Source organism: Gorilla gorilla, chromosome 2, assembly GCF_029281585.2.
Source record: "Gorilla gorilla gorilla isolate KB3781 chromosome 2, NHGRI_mGorGor1-v2.1_pri, whole genome shotgun sequence".
NCBI lineage: Eukaryota > Metazoa > Chordata > Mammalia > Primates > Hominidae > Gorilla > Gorilla gorilla.
The window spans coordinates 161014012-161036632 of NC_086017.1; the positions used below are offsets into that span (position 1 = coordinate 161014012).

Here is a 22621-nt window from a genome sequence, read left to right on the forward strand (position 1 = left end):
CTGAGTTTCCTTAAAACTACTATTTTGAATTCTTGGTTAAAAAGTTCACATATTGCCATCTTGTTAGGGTTGCTTGTTGGTTTCTTGCTTCGTCCATTTGGGGATCATGGTTCCCTGCTTGCTCTTGTTTCTTGTGGATGTATGTCAGTGTCTTTGCATTGAAAGATTAGTTATTTATTCTGTTCTTCTCTGTCTGGCTTGTTTTGGTTTCTATTGGATGTATTTGGTTAGAGGTTATTTACTGCTAGGTTACTGCCTCCTTTTTGGCTATAGGTGATGCCTTAAGCTTAGGTTCACCTTGGCTCTAGTAAATTATCAAAGTGCTGCCCTTCCCAAAGGGGCAGGTCCCAACGGGAATATCTTGGCACTGTGGGAAGGCTGACTGTGGAGGTTCATGCCCAGTGGACCTGTGGGACAAACCTACTGTATGGTGCTACTGAATAGCTACTGTGATTTGGCATCTCCTTTGGTAGAGTTACAAAGGAGGGCTCTCCTTTCTAGGGCTAGGGATTGTAGTCCTGCTTCCCCTCTTAGTCTCTATCTACCTCATGGATATTTCTCCCTTCAGGTACTTGTGATGGTTTCTGTGGGTTAAGGAAGGGACACATCTCCTCCTAGGAAACCCAAGATAGTGGGCAATCTGGTTCCACTTTGGTCTTACTTTTCCAGTGTAGAAACAGTGAGTTGGAGGGAAATTTTCCTTGCAGTTGGTGCTGGGCAAAATGGGGGGAGGGGCATAGTAGATGTGGAAGTCTGATTCTCTGTCTGCTGGGAGTTTTTTTTACTTCTCTGTGGCCCTGGGAATGATCTCTCCTTATATTTGAGTTCTAGCTTATTTCTGGCCGTAATCTCATTGCTGTACATCTGTTTTTCTTTTTCTATGGGGGGAGTCAAACCAGCTTGCTTATGCATCATCATTTTGGAGCTGGAAGCCAACCTATATGGCTTGAGTTTAATTGCTGTAATAATCATGTTGAAAAATATTTCCTACACTATATGATTTAGCATTGGAGCAAAAAGTTAGTGTTTGCAGAAAGGCACTCAGAGCAGGATGCAAATTTAACAAGAATAAAGCAAATATTCATCATTGGAAGGATGACCACAGTTGTACTTCATTGCAAAACAAAAACCGAGTGCTTTATGGGATTAAGAAGAGGAGCTATTATATGAGCAAATGAAAGAGTGATACATTTTATACCCAAGATATGTACAAACACTTTCCATATCACAAGCTAAGCAATATAATTTCAGGGAGGAGAAATTGCCAAATCCTGTGGAATAGATGATTGGTGTGACCAGTTCAGGACCATACAGAACTGTTGTTAAGGCATTGTCTCATAGCTTTAATTGCCTCCTTCCTTTATAAATGATATCAGTGATTTGATCATCTTTTTATGTGTTTATTCACTTTTTACAAAAGATAGACATTTGATTTTTCTGTTTTAATCTGTTACCAGATTTTTTTTTTTTTTTTTCCGAGACGGAGTTTCGCTCTATCGCCCAGGCTGGAGTGCAGTGGCAGAATCTTGACTCACTGCAACCTCCACCTCCTGGGTTCAAGCCATTCTCTTGCCTCAGCCTCCCAAGTAGCTGGGACTACAGGTGTGGGCCACCATGCTCGGCTAATTTTTGTATTTTTAGTAGAGACGGGGTTTTGCCATGTTGGCCAGGCTGGTCTTGAACTCCTGACTTCAGGTGATCCATCTGCCTCGGCCTCCCAAAGTGCTGGGATTGCAAGTGTGAGTCACCATGACCAGCCTGTTACTACATTTTCTTATGTCAAACCATCCTGCATTCCTGGGAAGGCAACTTGCTGTTTACTTTTTAAATTCATGGTTATCTCGTGGACGTCTTTTCAGTTTAGTGTATACAGGTCTTCCTTATTTTTTTAAATGGCTGCATTATTTTCCTATTTTATAAATATACTATAATTGTTTAAATAGCTACCTTGTGGATATGCATGATTTCCAGTTTTTGCTATTAAAAATAATGTACCAATGACTGTCTTTCCACATACACCTTACATACTCAGGCTAGCATTTCTGCAGAATAAATTTCTAGAAATTTATTTATTATGTGCATTTCATTGTCTGCTAACATGAAAGAAAGTTAATTTTTAAGACATATTTGCTTGGTTTGAAAATGTCAAATATTGTTAGAAAATATACCAGTGGTTGTCTTTGGGGTGATTGGCTTATGCCTAAGTTTGCTTATTATTATTATTTTTTTAACTTCAATACAAAAGATAGAACTTATTTTAGAAAACTAAATGCTTGTGAAAGCAAATGCTGCTTTAGAAGTTCCGTGATTGTGAGCAATTTTACATGCCCAATGATACATCTAGCATAATGCAAAACACATGACAAATTGAAAGATATTTGTAGAAGTAAGTTGATTGATTTACTGAGTGAAACAGAGAGATAATTTTTACCAATTCTTTTCCAGGGTTTTTTGATTAACTCAAAACCAGAGAATGCCTGTGAACCCATAGTGCCTCCACCAGTAAAAGACAATTCATCTGGCACTTTCATCGTGTTAATTAGAAGACTTGATTGTAATTTTGATATAAAGGTATGATTATCTTTTTTCATTTTTTGTTTCCTATTTGTTCAGTTAGCTAATTTAAATCATTTACATCCTCCCTTGTTTCAGAAAACATTTAAAATTTAAAATCCAGTAAGATTGAAAATAAACTGGATGCATAGAATAGAAATAACGTTTACTGGTTCTAAGAATTTTCAGGCATTTGTTGGACATCTTGAACTGTGGTTTAACAGTGGAATGTTACTTGATCTCATCTAGGAATGAAAACTTAACTTCAGCCTTTAGTTTTATGCTTTTACCCTTCCAGTATCAATCTCAAACCTACATCTATATCTGTGTCTACATTGTCATTGAGGTTTCTCTTTTGTAATAAGTTAAATCTGCCCCTGTGTAAAGTTTTTTCTCTCTGACATGGGTTAAGCTAGCATTTCAGATAGTAAAACAAGGTTTACCCACCTCCGTCACCATATATCACCAGTGCTGCTCTAGGTGTATGGTTTTTTAAAGTCTGTTTTGGGATTGGCATTGGCAAAGGAGCCACATTGAGGCCTGTGTAAAATAAACCTTGATGTAACTGTTACTGGACTACCTCAGAGCTGAGTGTCCTATAGTGTCTTGCATGTATCTCCCAGAATAGGACATGGGCTATTATTTCATGTCACTTGGTCTTAGATAATTTGTCCGTTCAGCAAGAAAAACTGCCCTGTCATGCTGTGCATGAATTTTCTCTGCAATTTTGATTGCATGGAAGAAATGATACCTCCATAGTAAACTTATGAGAGGAATAAAATAATATAAAGGGATTTGAAAATGTATAGTAGTGTATAAATGATAGTTATTGTTACTACTTTATGTTAGTTCCAAATATAGACTCTCAATTGCCTTTAAATGGGAATAAATTAGAGCTTGAAGTCAAAGTAGTAGACTTCCTGCTCCTCAGAGTTGTTTATGTTAGTTTAAATTTAACTGTTTTATCCAGAACTAAACTATAATAATTACAGGTTGCTTCAGTTAAAATTAAATGTTATTGTAATGTTTCATTAATTTCTTGCTGCTAAGAAATTAAAAGTAAACTAATTCTATTGATCCCAAGGTTTACTACACTATTATGCTATGTAATTTCTGGACTCGGTACAGTCTGACAATTAGAAACTAGAATACTTTTTTGCTGTTGTTATAACTTTCCTTTATAGGCAGGAATGGCAGATGGTACACTTTGAAAATTAGGGAAATACTGTTATTGAATATCTGTTTTTGAAGATGAAACCACAGCTCAGGAATGAATACAGTAGGCTTGTTAGCCTTCTTGTCCCTTCAGTGGATCCTCATCATGAGTCTGAGTACTTCTAAAGGAGTTTAATGATTTAGTCATTACTCCAGCTCATCTCTTTTCACTGCTTGCCTTGAATTTTATGTTGCAGCCATACTGCCTACCTGAACTCTCTCAACTGGCTGTGCCATGCTGATCATACATTTGTGCCTTTACATGTACTATTTTCTCTTTCCAAGATCTCTGTCTCCAATGATCTTTACCACCCATTTATCTGTCTCATCGGTTACGTGCTAGCTGAGGATGTTGCCTCCTCAGGGAGCTTTACTTTTCTTTCTACTTCCTCTGTTGCAGTGCAGACCATTCCAGCTCAATGTGCCACCCTTCCACTTTGTAAATACTTCCTTCATTGCTTTTTATCACATTGTTGTTACTTTTTATTGAGTATATATATCTCACTTATTTGTGAATTGATGGTGTTTAGAATTCATGTTTTAGTCATATTTATGTATCCAATTTGTATTATAGTGTGTGGTAATCAATAAAGACTTATTAAATGAAGCTATGTAATAGCCTTTTGCTTATGTGTCTAATATATTCTTGAAAAACATGTACATATGAAAAACATGGAAGAAGTTTTCAGTTGAGCCATTCTAATGTTAGACAGGGAAATGTTAAAAAAATTCTCATTGTACTTTACCATGTAGGCACAGTTTTTATGAATAAGGGTCTAGTCTGTTGTACATGTTCTTTAACTTGGTTATTTTTTCCTCCACAAATATACAGTGGAGTATATTCTGGCCATTTAAGGCTAAAGATTCCTTACTTATGTCATTCCTAATGATTTCTGTCTTTGTCAGAGTTGTATAAATTTCTGGAACATCAGTTTATAGGGGAGACACATGATTATAATCAAGGTCTGGAAACAGACTGCATACATTTCAATCTCATCTTTATTATTTACTAGCAGTATGATCTTGAACAAGTTATTTTACCTCTGTGTGCCTCAATTTCCTTATCTGTAAAATAAGAATTATAATGTTCCCTATATGATAGGATTGTTGGGAGGATCAAATGAACTAATCAATGTTAAATGCCTACCAAACAGCACCTTGCACACAGGAAGGAGGCAGTGGGTCTTAGCTGTTGATGTTCTATGCTTTTTACCATTAGAATTAAATAGAATAAGGGTAAAGATGGCAAAATTGCTGACTTTTCAGAAATTAAATTGTCTGGTAAGTCACATGTGATATAGCAACTCAGTGTCAGCTGATGTAAAATTTCTGACTTGGCTTATAAAGACAGTTTAGTCATGCCATTGTGGAAAGTATGTTTCATAAATTTGTAATAGTAAGAATTATGGATCACCTATCAAGGTAGTGTGACTGGGTAAGGATAAAGTCATTATGGTTACTGGAAAAACAACTGGAATCGCACCCTAAAGAAAATTTCCTTTCTAGAGTGGTTACTGATGGATAAGCTGTTAGCCTTATTAGCTGTAATTTTCATATCAGAAATCTCTGACTGCATTTAATGAGCTTCCAAAATGGTTATATACAGTTTTATATTAAGTGTGTTGTGGAATTCAGTCATCAGTGTTAATATGTACAATATTTCTTTTCAGAATTGCAGATAAATATCTCTTATAGATAATCAATAGTGGTTCATTCATGTATATCCACAATTTTGTATGATGCATTGACTTAAGATAGTTAGAAAAATGATATATTTCCTTATTTATTACATAGCTTACTAGGACTGAGTACTGAGGAAAACTTAATTCAACTCCGTACATAATACTACAATTGATGGTAGTGCAGGGTTATATTTTGGCATGCCTCTTATCCAAAGTGACATACAAATTATCTCAGACAAAGGAGAATTGGCTCTATCTTTTAAAATTTTCCTTGGAGAAAGGAACTCTTTGTTGTAGACCACAAAGAGAAAAGAAACAAGGAATAAAAATTTATCGAGATATTCCAGATGATTAATGTTGGTGAGTATTTCAGGATTTTTACAACTCTTTTAGTTTTGTTTTAAACAGATTAAAGAAACCTACACTTTTCTTACTTCTTTAAAAGGAAATGAATAAGTGGAATGTATGTTATAATTTTTAAAATGGCATATTTTCTTCATACAAACCATCCCAAGTGATTTGTGACTCAAAGATAGCCACGAAGGCAGCAGAAATGCAATTAACAATTCCTGGAGGAAAGGGAATTGCTTTCCAAATAAAGAGAGCCATTGTTTTAATTTTTTATCTTCTGTTGAGAGAAGCACATATGAACCTTTTAATCTGTCTTGCCTTGAGGAGATGCGGCAAAACCCATGCTCAGAATGAATGTTTGAATATGTAGAATATCCAAAAAGCCAGTAAGAAGAACTATTGATTACATGTCAGGTACTTATTCTAAAAGTAATCACTTACACTGTTTTACAAAAACTGTATCCTCTGAAAAATACAACTCTTTAGAGGAAAAGCGAAACAGTGCTATTTTGTCTTTGTATGATGCTGTTCTTTACTGTGAGAAAATATAATTGTTTGGAAATGTTAGTTTTTGGTGAGCATTTGAGATTAAAAAACATTGTTGGCACTTTGGCAAATAAATTAAGGCTGTATTAAATCTTTTAATTAGAAAATTGACTTTGAAGCATTTTGAGGGAGATATTTCTGAAAAGGCTTGAATTGGCATCCCCGTGAGAAATACGACTTTAAAAAAAAATCTGTAAAAATACCTAGTAATTGAAAGGCCATTAAAATAATCACTTAACATTGAACTTTCAGAGCTATACAATTTTCTATGTATATAACTGAATAAAGACAAGTTATAAAAAAAATCTGTCCATTGTCATTTCAGTACCAGATGCTTTCATTACTTGGGTATAATGGTAAGTCACCAATTTCTTTGAGTAGCCAATTTACTGTATTTTAGCTGGACTTTAGCGAAGGCTGGTAAACAGAAATGGTGCAACATATGCACTTTATTCAGCAGTGTGTGCTGAATCTTATTCTATCTTATGTGTGAATGAGTATTTTTGAAAAATGCAGCTGCAAAGCCATCTAGGCCAGTTACCAAGACTGAAAGGACTTAGATATTATTCTCCCTTCCCACACCCCCCTTTTTGTGGGCATGAATGGTGGTACATTTGGATTGTAGATGATAAGGAATATGTTGGGTCTCTTCAGAGCTATTTTCTGCTGTAATGTGGCTTTTATAAAACTTAACTGGGATACAGATACAAAACTTAACTGGGATACTTTACCTGACTTCTGCCTCTCTCTCAAGTCTCATCTCTACTTTGCCACTCCTCCCACCTCGTAAGAATTTACAAGTCCCCATATGTGCTGAGCAGTCTCTCCCACTCTGTCTTAGTTTCTGTCATGTCCTCCATCTGGCATGTCCTCCTTCTACTTGTCTGTCTGGCCAATCTGACTTTATTTTAAATCTGAGATAAACTGTGTCCTGTCTGAAACCTTTCCTGATTTTCTTCAAGGTAGAAGTCATCATATCTTTTTTTTTTTTTTTTTTTTTTTGAGATGGAGTTTTGCTCTTGTTGCCCAGGCTGGAGTGCAGTAGCATGGTCTTGGCTCACTGCAACCTCTGCCTCCCGGGTTCAAGCAATTCTCTTGCCTCAGCCTCCTGAGTAGCTGGGATTACAGGTGCATGCCACCATGCCCAACTGATTTTTTGTGTTTTTAGTAGAGATGGGATTTCATCATGTTGGCCAGGCTAGTCTTGAACTCCTGGCCTCAGGTGATCCACCCGCCTCGGCCTCTCAAAGTGCAGGGATTACAGGCGTGAGCCACCACACCCGGCCCGTATCTTTTATGTACTATTTAATCCCACATCAGTCTCTGTTTCTCTCTGTGAGAGAAAAAAATCATGTTTTAGATTCTGTAGTGCTAGTGCCTAATGCATTATATGGCATTGGTAGATGAATAATAAATATTTGCAAAGTGATTTACTTTAAAAACGTTAAGGGCTTATAATAAAATGTGAACAGATTAGCGCCTAAACAGTATCACTGGAACTTTCCATTTGCTTCATGTTCATTTCACTTAATGCTTTTGGCATTATTTCTAAGCCTAGATATTTATTTATCCCACAGATATTTTTCTCTAGTTCTCAATGTTTATAGAATTTTTTTAGATTACCATAAACATTTTTGGGATTATTTGATCATATCATAATAACTCTTTTTCTTTCTGTCTTTTTTTTTTTTTTTTTGGTGATTTTTTTGTTATCTCAGAAAGTAGCCCTCTAGTTTTCCTTTCTAGACTTACCTTTCATTACATTATCCCCTTTCAGGCCTTCAGGCAAACACATTACTTGTCCCCAGAACATACTCTGCACTACTATTTCAGTAGTAGTAAGCAAGTAGATACGACCTTAAGTAGAAATTAAACTCTGCAAATTACCTGAAAGTCATTTAGTATCATTTAATTTTTCATAATGTATATATTTCTATAAAGTGATGTATAACATTTGTTATTAATCTACTTCAGAATCATGTTGAAAAGATTCCACTAAAGGAGCATATTCAAGGATATTCGATGGATGGAAACAGTTCTATCCATATATAGTTCAATCAAACAGCTTTGTGCTGCTAATTCATTCATTCATTTGTTCATTCATTCACCCTTTAATTGGTAAATATACTTGCATTTTCGTGATTAGGTTTCTTTATACACAAATTTATTCAATATTAAAATAACAAAGCAAAATTCCCTTCTTTTACCAGGAAGGTAATCTTTCATGAAAGAAAAAAGCTGAAAAATATTAATTTACATGTGCTTTATTCTAATCTAATGAAGCAGTGTAATGCCAGTAACTTTATTTATGTATCTATTCCCCAAACATTCTTTTGCTTCAGAATTTTTACATAGGTATCCTTTAATCACAGACATCAGAATGCTAGACCATATATTTTTCAAGAGACTTACTGCTTTATTTTGGACTCAAGCAATAAAATGTATTAAAATCAAGATATTCAGATTACTCAGATATACTATAAATGAACGATGTCTAGGTAAGGAGGAAAGTTGGGATCGAAAGAAAGAGAGAAAGATAGTTTTTATCACTGAACTATAATATTAATGAGAGTTAAAATGTCATAAGAGCCTGATACTCTTCTGAGGAGTAGCTCTTCTCAACATGGCCTGCAGTAGTCCTAAAATAATGTGCAGGAAAGAACAATGTTGAAATGGAATGTAATATTGGCAGGATTGCTTGCTATAATTCTGGATCTTATTTCAATAATTGATTATTCGATACTGCAAAGTTCCCAGGAATTTTTATCCAATAGATAAAATTAATGATTTACATTCACAATCTGAATCCTCAGATCTATTGCTCGATTCTCATCTGCATTGTTTTGATCACTTGAGAAAGAGATTCTACTTCTTAATTTCTTCTTATTTCTTTGGACTCAAAAAGATGATCATAGCTAGGTTTTGAGAATTATCTCTATTCTCTATGTCTCTCATTAATTTATTTCATTTTCTTCCCTTATAGAATAAGTACTTTTTCTCCTCTATTAGACATCTGGGTGGGGAGAAAGGGTATTTTGTGTCCAGGCTGATGGTTAATTTACTGTTCCTTTGTGGCTATGCTGAAGGAAGAGAAAATCAGTTCTCCAGAGAACTTTTCCATTTTGCACTTGGAAAGATTTAGAAGCAGAGTTAGAGTGTGTTTTCTTTAGGGAATCTTTAGAAGGTAGACATTAAAGTGAAGGTCTAGTTGTGTCACATTTCTAGAACTGCAAAAACCCAATTTATAACTAGATAGTTTGAAGAGGCCAGGCTCCAAAACCATCCAGTATCTGTATTATGCTGTTTTCTTTTTCATTTTGACTTTTCACCTTTTTGTGTTTTGAAAGATGGAAGACACAGTAAAAGTATCCATAATGTGTATATGTGCAATTTAAATAATTTTAAAATGAATGTCTGTGTACTCAATACTTAGTTTAAGAGAGACCTGTTACTTTCTAATGTATCACTTTAATCAGACTTCGTTAAAGACCTTGTTATCAGGTAATTTTTTTTTTTTTTTTTTTTTTTTTTGAGACAGGGTCTTATACTGTTGCCTGGGTTGGAGTGCAGTGGCATGAACATGGCTCACTGCAGCCTTGACCTCCTGGGCTCAGGCGATCCTTCCACCTCAGCCTACCAAGTAGCTAGGACTATATGCACACTCCACCGTGCCTGGCTAATTTGTTTTGTTTTGTTGAGAGGGGGTCTTGTTATGTTGCTCAGACTGGTCTCAAACTCCTGGGCTCAAGTGATCCTTTTACCTTGGCCTTCCAAAGTGCTGAGATTACAGATGTGAACCATTGCATCTGGCCTGGTAATTCTTTATCTTCAAGATTTTATTCCATCTACAGATTATATTAAATGAGCTGATCTTCATAATGAGAAAGCTCTATATTTGCACTATTTTTACATTGATTTCAAATGTTTTAAAGTGATGTTAAGTATACCATAAAGTGACTGCTCATTAAAGTTACTCATTTTTTATCTTGTGTTTATAATAGCTTGCAATGGGAAAGTCTCTTTGTAAGGCCAGAACAAATTCTAGCAATACTGTGTATTTTCTAATTCTTCCTTTTTGCTACATTATACTGTTTTCATTACCTCTAGCCTGATCCTAACCTAAAAAACCCATGGATATGTCTTTTCTAATTTCAGATTCTTGGGAGTAGAGCTTATGTTTTATGCAGTTCTGTGTACTGAGCTTTTAGTACAGTGCCTACAATACCAGAAACAATTAACAGGCAGTAATGGAGGAGTATACTCAGAGATCTGTCGCTGGGTGGCGCTGAACACCAAAATTCTTACTGTAATTGCTCCATCACAGTTACTTTTCAAGTGCAATGGAAGTTCCTGTGTTACTTGTGAAATTCGTAGTAAGCTGATTTTAAGTACAGAGAGTTATCCTCTTGTTGCACAGAAAGTTATTCTAAAGCCTTTATTTTCAGTGGTGGGTGGGCTGAAATGGGGCCTCTGCTATGTTAGGATGAGAAATCATTAAGATTTGATTGGAATATGAATCCTATCAGTGTCTAAAAAATATGAACTTAGATCAGATCCTTTATTTTAAATATCTACTTTAATATACATAGGTAACTAGAGAATATTTATGAATAGCTTTTTTAGACTTAAATTGCAATTCCGACAAATATTTAGGCAGCTTTTAACTAGTATAGTTTATTTTAACTGTTGTGGTTCATTACAAAGTAAAGATTTTTTTAAAGCAGTTTTAACTTAAGCATAACTTACAAGTTTTAACTTATAGCAAGCATAACTACACATAAAGGTTATTCAGATTTTCTTAATGTCACTGGGAAAAAAAGACGAATGTAATTTAACTTTTAAATTAATTTTAATTTTATGTTATTCATTTTATTATCTTTAGTACTAATCATGTTCCAGCTACAGTATTAAGCTTCGTAATACTGGAAATAGCCACATTCAAAGACCTATAAGCTAATGACTTTGATTTTTTGATGGGATGTTGCAGAACATGATTGTTGCAACATGGAACAATCATGTTGAAAGGCATCAGTCTTTTTTCTGATTGCCAACAACCTATGGAATATTAAGAACTATCTATATGAGTGAGTTTCAAACTTTTTTGACTGCAACCCACCCACAGTAAGAAGTTTATTTTTACTTGTTCCCTAGTTTGTATACAGCACACAGTCTGACAATAAAATTTCATGGAATAGTACTTACCTACACTACCTATACGATAATAACTTGGTATATGAAATTTCTTTTTATTAAAAAATAAAATTCACTTGGGTTCACTAAATGACTTTACTGCCTGGTAATGGATCATGACCTATAGTTTGAAAAATGCAGATTTAGGCCAATCTTTTCTGTGCAGCAGTGAAAACTGGCAGGGACACTAAGAAGTATGCTTTTTGCCTAAGCACTTCTAAGTTCAAAAATTGCTTTTTATTTGTAATTTTAGTAGTAAATTGTGTCTCCCAGTATTTAAAATTGCTTGTCCATATGCCATAGATTGACTTTAAAATGATGCCATCGGAAAAAATAACAAAAGATCTTTGTTTTTTTTTGAGATGGAGTCTTGCTCTGTTGCCCAGGCTGGAATACAGTGGCTTGCTCGCAGCTCACTGCAACCTCCACCTTCCAGGTTCAAATGATTCTCCTGCCCTAGCCTCCTGAGTAGCTGATATTACAGGCACCCGCCACCACGCCTGGCTCATTTTCATATTTTTAGTAGAGATGGGGTTTCACCACGTTGTCCAGGCTGGCCTCGAACCCCTGACCTCAAGTGATCCACCCAACTCGGCCTTCCAAAGTGTTGGGATTACAGGTGTGAGCTACTGCACCCGGCCAACATAAGATCTTTAATAATTTAAGTTCCAAGCATTTTGGCTTCTGTTTTTTGGTATACTGTACTTGAAACAAATAAGTATGGCTTTTTGTATAACACAAGATTTTACTAGCCCTACCAAAAATGTTTTCTAGGGAAATAAATAAATTCAGCTTACCTCTAAGCTTAACATGTACAGTGGTAATATGCCACTTAGCAAAAGGTCAACTTTCCCAGAGCATAGCCTCAGAGAAGAGAAGGAAACATGCCTTTGTACCACCATTATGAATGTTGCTAAGCTTCAGCGTTAAAACCATGTACTTTTCCTGGCAGTTTTTCTCAGAATTCTTATGCACTTAATTTTTTTTAAAGAATAGAATTCTTATCGGGTTTAGTTCTTTTTTTTCTCTGCCACAGAGAAGGATATACGGATGGAGGAAGTCCAGAATAACTATTAGTAGAGTACCAGTGGTAAGCACAGAGAGAGGAAGTAACATATGACACTTAACATTAAGGAGAAAAACTATAGTCTGTTGAAGCATGTTCATGATGATCCCAAGTAACTGGAAAAGGTCAAGTCACATTTGGTAAAAAGGTGGGGAAAATGCAACATATCACAAAAATTTTTATCCAAAATGACTAAAGTAAAATTTCCTGTGTGCTTTCGTGGAGGGTGGATGGGGGAGGGGGTAGGAAGGAACTAACCAACAGATACGAGGAAATTTTATTTTTTTGACTTATATATTGCTGGATAGGGCTGGATAATCAGTTACCTTAGTTGCAGTTTACTTTAAACAACTATTTATATGAGAGATATTTTTCTAGGCTTAAACAAAAAAGATTGTTCTTAAGGAACATTAAAGCCTGGTACTTAAAATGCTCTAAATGTTATTTTGTCAGATCTCTGTTTTTCAAGGTGAAAACAGGCTTAGTTTTCTAGTAATTAATGTTTATACCAAGAAGCATGAAAACAGATCTTTTGTTAATTTTTAAAGTAATACTCTGAAACATGAATTTTCACAAATTTTGCTTACTAGTATTGTGCTATGCACTTATCTTTACTAAGTGCAGGATGATTTTGTTTTTATTTTCAATTTGAGACCATGATGAAATTAGTCCATATTTATATCATGTTTTTAATGAGCCATGGTAGTTGAAAATTAATCTATTTAAAGTTAAGTATGTGAAGCTGGCCTGATTAAAATGTATCAGGTTGTCACAGTACTCAGCTGGATATTTAAAAAATAATGCCCTGAAGACAAAAGCTTGTGGTTCATGTTATAACAAAGATGAAAATACAGGTATACTTCTGAAGTTAATCCATTGTTAGTAACTACCAAGTGTTTTTTCTTAAACAGTTTTAAAATAAGCCCCATATTTTATGTCTTATACATTCTCTCTCTGTACAACAGCAGCATTCTCCTACATGTAGTTACCACACTTAAGAAATTTAATATTGATAAATATTATCTAATAATATAAACTACATGTTTAAATTTCCTAATTGTGTCCAAAATATCTCTTATAGTTGTTTTCTTTTTAACCATTTCAGGATCCAATCATGAATCCCAAACTAAACATATTCAGCTTAGTTGTCTTGTCTCCTTTAATCTACAACAGCTCTTGATTCTTTTTTTCCTACTTTGTGCATTTCTGTGTTTCAGTTTAATAATTTCTATTCCTTTGTCTTCACATTTACTGATCCTTTATTCTACAATGTCTATAATCTTTTAAGCCCACCTAGTGAACTTTTCATATTGTATCTCTTTTATCTAGAAGTTTCACTTGGATCTTTAAAATGTGTGTGTGTGTGTGTGTGTGTATGTATCATCCATTTCTCTGAGCCTTATGTTTATATTCTCCTTCAAATCCTTGAACGTAATTTTAATTTTATGTCTTTATATTACATGTAAATGTATTCTTATAACAATAAATTATAATTTATAGCTGTTTTAAAATCCTTGTCTGCTATTCATAATTCCGTATCCATGTAATTTCTGGGTCTGTTTCTGTTGAATGGTTTTTCTCATGGTTATGGGTCACATTTTCTTGCTTCTTGGCGTGTCTTAACATTTTTTTTTTCAACTTTCATTTTTTAAGTTCTGGGGTACATGTACAGGATGTGCAGGTTTGGTACATAGGTAAATGTGTGCCATGGTGGTTTGCTGCACAGATCAACCCATCACCCAAGAATTAAGCCCAGCATCCATTAGCTATTCTTCCTGATGCTCTCTCTCCCCCGACCCTCCCTGAGAAGTACCAGTGTATGTTCTCCACCCTGTGTCCATGTGTTCTCATTGTTTAGCTCCCACTTATAAGTGAGAACACGTGGTGTTTGGTTTTCTGTTTCTGCGTTAGTTTGCCAAGGATAACGGCATCCAGCTCCATTCATGTCCCTGCAAAGGACATGATCTCGTTCCTTTTTATGGCTGCATAGTATTCCATGGTGTATATGTACCACATTTGCTTTATCTAGTCTATGATTGATGGGCATTTGGGTCAATTCCGTATCTTTATTGTGAATAGTGCATGTCTAGTAACTTTTGATTAGATGTTGGACATAGTGTTGTATTGTCATATGTCTTGGTTTTATTGTCTTTCTTTAAAGACCTTTTAATTTTGTTGTGGCTGGCAGTAAGTTACTTGCAGATGAGCTTGGTTATTTTCAGTCTTGTTTTTAAAGTTTGTTAAGTTGATGAAGAGTTGCCTTTACTGTAGCACTACTATTTTAGCTGTACTAATAAGGTATAACCTTTCTAGGGTGTCCTCTGAATGATCTAGTATTCAAGGAAGTCTCCCCTCTCTGGCTGGTCAGAGCTTGAACTCTTCCTGACCCTGTTTGAATTCTAGAAATTGTTAATCTTTTTTCCAGTAATTGTTTTTTTTTCCCTAGTGAGCTTGTTTGTCCAGGCTTATAAGGTCTCACTGTATGCATGCATACACCATTCTTATATTTAGCCAAAGACCTAAAGGGAACCCATCTACATTTTTTTTTTAGTTTTCTATTTAAAATTTTTGTGGGTACATAGTAGGTGTATGTATTTATAGGATACATGACATCTTTTGATACAAACATGTAATGTATAATAATCACATCATGGAAAATGGAGTATCTATGACCTCGAGCATTTATCCTTTGTGTTACATACAATTCAGTTTTACTTTTTAGTTCCTTTAGAATGTACAATTAAATTATCATTAACTATAGTAACCCTGTTGTGCTATCAAGTACTAGGTCTTATTTATTCTGTGTGTGTGTGTGTGTGTGTGGTTTTTTTTTGTACCCATTAACCATCCCCATCTCCCCCCACTACACTACTCTCTTATCTCCATGAGTTCAATTGTTTTGATTTTTAGATCCCACAAATAAGTGAGAACATGTGATGTTTGTCTTTCTGTGCCTGGCTCATTTCACTTAACATAGTGGCTTTCATTTTCATTCATGTTGCAAATGACAGGATCTCATTTTTTCTTATGGCTGTATAGTACTCCATTGTGTGTAAGTACCACATTTTCTTTATTCATTCACCTGTGGATGGACACTTAGGTTGTTTCCAAGTCTTGGCTATTGTGAACAGTGCTGCAACAAACATGGGAGTTTGGGTATCTCTTTCATATGGTGATTTTCTTTCTTTGGGGAATATACCCAGCACTGAGGTTGCTGGATCATATGGCAGCTCTATTTTTAGTTTTTTTGAGGAATCTCCAAGCCGTTCTCCATAGTGATTGTGCTAATTTACATTCCTACCAACAGTGTACAGGGTTCCCTTTTCTCCACATACTCTCCAGCATTTCTTGTTGCCTATTTTTTTGGATAAAAGCATTTCAACTGGGGTGAGATGATATCTCATTGTAGTTTTGACTTGCATTTCTCTGATGATCAGTGATGTTGAGCACATTTTTATTTGCCTATTTCCCATTTGTATGTCTTCTTTTGAGAAATGTCTATTCAAATCTTTTGCCCATTTATTAATTGGATTATCAGACTTTTTTCCTATAGCATTGTTTGAACTCCTTATATATTCTGGTTATTGATTCCTTTTCAGATGGGTAGTTTGCAGATATTTTCTCCTAGTCTGTAGGTTGTCTCTTTACTTTGTTGATTGTTTCCTTTGCTGCGTGGAAGGCTTTTATCTTGATGTGAGTCCCTTTGTCCCTTTTGCTTTGGTTGCCTGTGCTTATGGGGTATTACTCAAGAAATTTTTGCCCAGACAAATGTCCTGGAGATTTTCCCCAATGTTTTCTTGTAGTAATTTCATAATTTGAGGTGTTAAATTTAAGTATTTCATCCATTTTGGTTTGATATTTTTATATGGCAAGAAATAGGGGTCTAGCTTCATTCTTCTGCATATGTACCTCCAGTTTTCTCAGCGCCATTCATTGAAGAGAATGTCTTTTCCCCAGTGTATGTTCTTGACATTATTGTCAAAAATGAGTTCACTGTAGGTGTGTGGATTTGTTTCTGTGTTTTCTATTCTGTTCCATTGTTCTGTGTATCTTTTTATGCCAGCATCATTCTGTTTTGGTTACTATAGCTGTGTAGTATAATTTGAAGTCAGGTAATGTGATTCCTTCAGTTTTGTTCTTTTTGCTGAGGATACCTTTGTCTCTTCTTGGTCTTTTGTGGTTTCATGTAAATTTTACAATTGTTTTTCTCTATTTCTGTGAAGAATGTCATTGGTTTTGATAGAGATTGCATTGAATCTGTAGATTGCTTTGGGTAGTGTGGGCATTTTAACAATATTGATTCTTCCAATCTATGAACATGGATTTTTTTCTCTTAATTTTATTTTGGATTGTTCATTGCTAGTGTATAGAGAAACAGTGGATTTATGTTTCTGTATACATAAATATACAAGATTTATATTGATCTTGTATCCTGTCACATTGCTAAACTGGTTTATTAGTTTTAGTAGTTTATTTGTGGATTCTTTCATATGATTGATTGATTGATTGATCGAGATATCATTTGCACATACATATAGTTTTACTTCTTCTTTTCCAATCTGGAAGCATTTTATTTCAATTTCTTGCCTAATTTTCCTGGCTAGAACTGCCTGTACAATACTAAATAGAAGGGCCAAGAGTGGAATTCTTGTCTTTCTGATCCTAGAGATCAGGTCTTTTAACCTGAAGTATGATGTTAGCTGTGATTTCTCATAGATGCTCTTTATCAGGTTGAGTTCACTTCTATTTCTGTTCGTTGAGTACTTTTATCATGAAAGGATGTGATTTTTTCAAATGTATAGTGTTAGTAGTATCCAAATAAGGTTTGCTATGTTTTGTTTTTGCTTTCATTCATCTCAAAGTATTGTAAAATTTCCTTTGTGATTTTTTGACCCATTGATTAGGAGTGTATTATTTAATTTTGAAATATTTGTGAATTTCCCAAATTTCCTTCTGATGTTAATCTTTAATTTCATTCCACTATGATTGGAGAATATACTTTGTGTGATTTCAGTACTTTTAAAGTTATCCAGGGACGTTGACGAGGACAGGAGAGACAGACTTGAATCGCTGACACTACCCTTCTTCATTCCCCGCCCGCTTCCCGGCAGCAACCACGCAATGCAGAGTCTGTGCACTAGGGGTAGCGAGAGCACGGTGACTAGAGGACTTTACATGGAACTCAGTGCTGCCCTGTCACACAGTTCAACAATGATAGTTGGAGACTGCAATGCCCCAATTTCAATAATGAATAGAACAGCTAGTCAGAAAATCAGTAAGGAAACACAAGACTTGAGCAACAGTATAAATCATCTAGACCAAACAGATATCCATAGAATATTCCATCCAACAACAGATCTTGATCTCCAGGGCTCAGGTGATCCTCCTACCTCAGCCTCCTGGGTAGCTGGGACTACAGACCTGTGCCATCACACCCAGCTTATTTTTAAATTTTTTGTAGAGATGGGGTCTCTTTACATTGCCAGGCTGGTCTTCAATTCCTGGAATCAAACAATCCTACTGTCTCAGCCTCCCAAAGTGCTGGGATTACAGGCATGAGCCACCATGCCCTGTCTTCTAGAAGTCTTTTTGCAGATTCATTTAAGTAGATGATTATGTGAACTGCGGATAAAGACTGTTTTAGTTTTTCATTTCTTCATCCATATGCACTTTTACACACTCTCTCTTCTCTCCTCTCCCTTTGCCCTACTCCCACCACCTTATTGCATTGGCTAAGAGCTTCAGTACAATGTTGAATAGAAGCAGTAAGAGTGAATATCTTCATTTTGTTGCTGTTGCTAAGAAGAAAGCATTCAGTCTTTTACCAGCAAATAGAATGTTAATTGTAAGAGTTTTGTAAGTAACACTATTAACAGAAGATATTTTAAAATATCAATTTAAAATATGAAGCCAAGTTCATACTTGAACATGAAAGTTGATTGGGAGCAAAAAGAAAAGAAAGATGCTTCAAAGCTACTGAAGACATCATGAGTAAATCGGAATTCAAGAAAATTTAGTCATTCTCTTCCTAGTGAGTAAGCACTTAAAATACACCTTGAGAGAGGTGTATTTTTATATTTATTCCTAAACCATGGTAGATGAATTTTCCCAGTATTTATTACTTTTTTCTACTTCTGTTCTTATTAGTTTACTTGTTTTAGTAATAAAATTATGACTTGTCACTGAAATTTTCCTCTACCTCACATATATTTTTATTCTGCATGCATTACTCTGTTTGACATATTTCAGTATATCCTCTTTTAACTTCCCAATTAAAATAAATGATCTATTTGTACTTATAAAAATGTTGAAATAGTGAACTAAAATTTATGTTATTAAAATTAGAAGAGAGTATATTTGTAAAAGCTACTATTTATCATCAGATATCTTTTGCCCATTATCTGAAGACAGATGTTCTCAGAAACACTGGGCATTTGCAGGAAATGAATGTATGCTGTTGCTGGAATATCCTCTGTCTGTCTGAAGTAGTCCTGCTTTTGGGCTTGCCTTTTCTCTGTTCTTCAAACATTACAAATTACTCTTCATGCAAAACAGCACTATAATTCAGGTAAAAGTTTTAGAACTTGAAATGCAGATTTGTATTTCAAGTAAGTAATGTTCTAGTTCTAAGTATGTATCATTTTACATGAATATCCAGACTCCTGTCTAATATAATAACTGGATTCTTTTCAAGGTTATTGTTCACCAGGGAAAGTCACCTCTCTTACATTTTTTCCATTCTTGCAGGTGTGTTGCCTGGACATATACACATGTCTGCTTATTTGCAACATCTCTTCCCAGAGAAACAATGAAGTACACTTAACTTCGTTCATATATAGAAGTTAAAGAGGATTGAAGATTATAGGAAATGTAACAATGTGAATAGATTGCATTTTATTAGAAGTTTGTTTTAAACAACGAGGTAGCCAGATTTGTCTTTTTTTGAGATGGAGTCTTGCTCTGTCACCCAGGCCGAAGTCCAGTGGCGTGATCTCAGCTCACTGCAACCTCCGCCTCCTGGGTTCAAGTGATTCTCCTGCCTCAGCCTCCCGAGTAGCTGGGACTACAGGTGTGTGCCACCACGCCCAGCCAATTTTTTGTACTTTTAGTAGAGACGGGGTTTCACCATGTTGGCCAGGATGGTCTTTATCTCTTGACCTCGTGATCCCCCCGACTCAGCCTCCCAAAGTGCTGGGATTACAGGCGTGAGCCACTGCGCCTGGCCCCAAATATTTATTGAATGAATAGATTAACTTGCTGAAAATCTGAATTTGAGTGTGTATGTGTGTGTGTGTGTGTGTGTGTGTCGGAGTCTCGCTCTGTTGCCCAGGCTGGAGTGCAGTGGCATGATCTTGGCTCACTGCAACCTCCACCTCCTGGGTTCAAGCGATTCTCCTGCCTCAACCTCCCAAGTAACTAGGACTACAGGCGTGTGCCACTGTGCCCAGCTAATTTTTGTATTTTTAGTAGAGACGGGGTTTCACCATGTTGGCCAGGATGGTCTTTCTCTCTTGACCTCGTGATCTGCCCAACTCAGCCTCCCAAAGTGCTGGGATTAAAGGCGTGAGCCACTGCACCTGGCCCCACATATTTATTGAATGAATAAATAGATTAACTTGCTGAAAATCTGACAATTTTTTTTTTTTGAGATGGAGTCTCGCTCTGTCGCCCAGGCTGGAGTGCAGTGGTGCGATCTCGGCTCACTGCAACCTCTGACTTCCGGGTTCAAGCAGTTCTCCTGCCTCAACCTCCTGAGTAGCTAGGACTACAGGCGTGCACCACTGTGCCTAGCTGATTTTTGTATTTTTAGTAGAGATGGGATTTCACCATGTTGGCCAGACTAGTCCCGAATTTCTTGGCCAGACTGGCCTCGAACTCCTGACCTCGTGATCTGCCTGCCTCAGCCTCCCAAAGTCCTGGGATTACAGGCATGAGCTATCGCGCCCAGCCTGAACATTTTTGTCTTAAGTCCTAACCTGTTGTGTTCTACCTACCTAGGAAAACTTGCTACCTCTCAAATTTAGTATGCTTAAAGCCAGTCTCTGCTACTTTCCCTTCAAAACAAAGTTTCTCAGCTTTCCTGTTTTGGCCAAAGGCATTCTCCAAGTTCCCTAAGTTCAAAAATTGGTTATGAAATATAAGAGATAGTATTCTTTCACGTCATTGCTGTCATCCTGCCTTGTCATAAAAGCTTCTAAATCTTCAGTCTCTCCTTTCCAAGTCAATGTAATCATTACCAGATTGTTCCAAAGCAGTGTTTTAGCCATGTCAACCTCTTATTCAAGTGCCTACTGTGAACTCTTGACTGAGGAGACCACAAGTCTACTTTTCTAAAGAGCCTTCAGGGTACTGCACAGTCTGTCCTTTTTTTTCTCTCTCTTCTCACTTCTGACTGTCCAACAATAAACACTAGTAGCAATGGCAATAAACATAACTCTTAGTATGTGCCAGGTAATGTTTAAGCACTGTTTTAAGTGTTTTTCATATATTAAATTATTTAATCCTCAGATTAAACAATAATAAATGTGTATATTGTAATACTAGTAATATAGACATTAAATCACTTGCATGTCTAATAGAAGTAGAATTTGAGCCCAGGTAGTCTAGTTCCCAGAGTCTGTACTTTTAACTAATCTGCCATTCTGCCTTTCAGTAACACTCTTCTTTAAGTCAAGTCACTATGTTTTTTGTTTTGTTTTGTTTTAAATGTGTCTTTTAACATACCATTTGCCCTGTTGTAGCTCTCTTCTTCCCATATGAAAAAATATCCCCCACCTTTTCCCACTGTTAACCAGAATTTCCTGTTTTTATTGAGGTGTAATTCAAGTCTTATAAAATCTGTCATAGGTATTTCATCCCACAGCCTTTTTCCCTCTAAGTTTCTATCAGCTCTTCCCACAATATTGTAACACATTTCTTCTTGGCTGTTGTTGTTTTGTTTATAGGTTTTATTTTGCCCACAAGATTTTAAGATTAATGTTATCTGCATCTTGATGCTTTCTCAGTTCAATTCCTCTTTCTAGACATTTGTAAAATGTTACATAAGGTTAATGATCCTGAGCCTCATCCTGATCCATTGGGCAACCCCATGCTTCTCTATCTAACCTGACAAAGCAGTGTTTAAATCTCAGCTCTGCCTAAGTGTGACCTTAGGGTAGTTACACTTACCCATCTTTCCTCATTTCTAAACTATAGAAAAGAATATCTACATTGTGGAGTTGTATTGAATATTAGAGATAATATGTATAAAGCACTAGCACACAGAGGTTTCTTTTTAAAAGGTCTCTATTCATGATCATCTCAAAAGCATAATCATCTCTATTATAAGGCATGTTTTATTAGTGTCAGTATTATAAATTTGTTCAGGCTAGAAATAAGATGAATTATTGTGTTGTTCCCAGGGTTCCTTTTAGAACCTGTCTTATTGAAGACTCTTCTATTAGCAGTCTGCTATCTTCTGACAGACTGGCTATTTATAATAACAAGCCAACAGTTCCATTATTTCTTTAAACTTCTTGGTTAGGTGCCACCTGGTCTATATAATTTAGTTGCATGTAATTTGTTTATTGGATGTAAAATACTCAGTGCATTTACCACAATTTGAGGTAATAGCTCTGATCAGTCTCCTTAAAAAGGCAGATTGCCAATACAATTTAGAAGGCTTTATAATGTGGTTTTCAGTTTTGGTGGCTGTTTTGGATTTAGATTTGTTCACTGTGCATGCTTTGTTTCATGAATCTTTAAGTTCTTTGCTTCCATCTGACACCATGTGTTTGAGGTTGCATTTTATGAATGGGAAACTTTGCAAATGCTTACTAAATGATTTAACATTTATTTCTGCCTCATGTGTTCTTAAAAATACCAGCTGCTGCTTAGTTGAAAATGTAATTTAATTTGACTGACACATGAGTTTTATAGTTCATAAACATGGATGTATTTTCCTTGTTTGTATTCATAAGCCTGTTAGTCCATATGTTAATGTGTTCTTTGATTTAATTTCATTTCTTTATTTTAAAAA

General features: G+C 35.6%; 1 protein-coding gene across 5 annotated transcripts in view; it reads left to right on the forward strand.

Annotated features, from left to right (window-relative positions):
- Positions 1-22621, forward strand: part of RNF13 (ring finger protein 13) — a 214982-nt gene that overhangs the window by 121947 nt on the left and 70414 nt on the right. For all 5 annotated transcript variants that reach the window (XM_055382967.2, XM_019023616.4, XM_004037836.5 and 2 more), the window contains one exon: positions 2446-2571. In XM_055382967.2, the coding sequence (XP_055238942.1) occupies positions 2446-2571 (126 nt within the window). Of the gene's footprint in view, positions 1-2445; positions 2572-22621 lie in introns of those variants that run through there.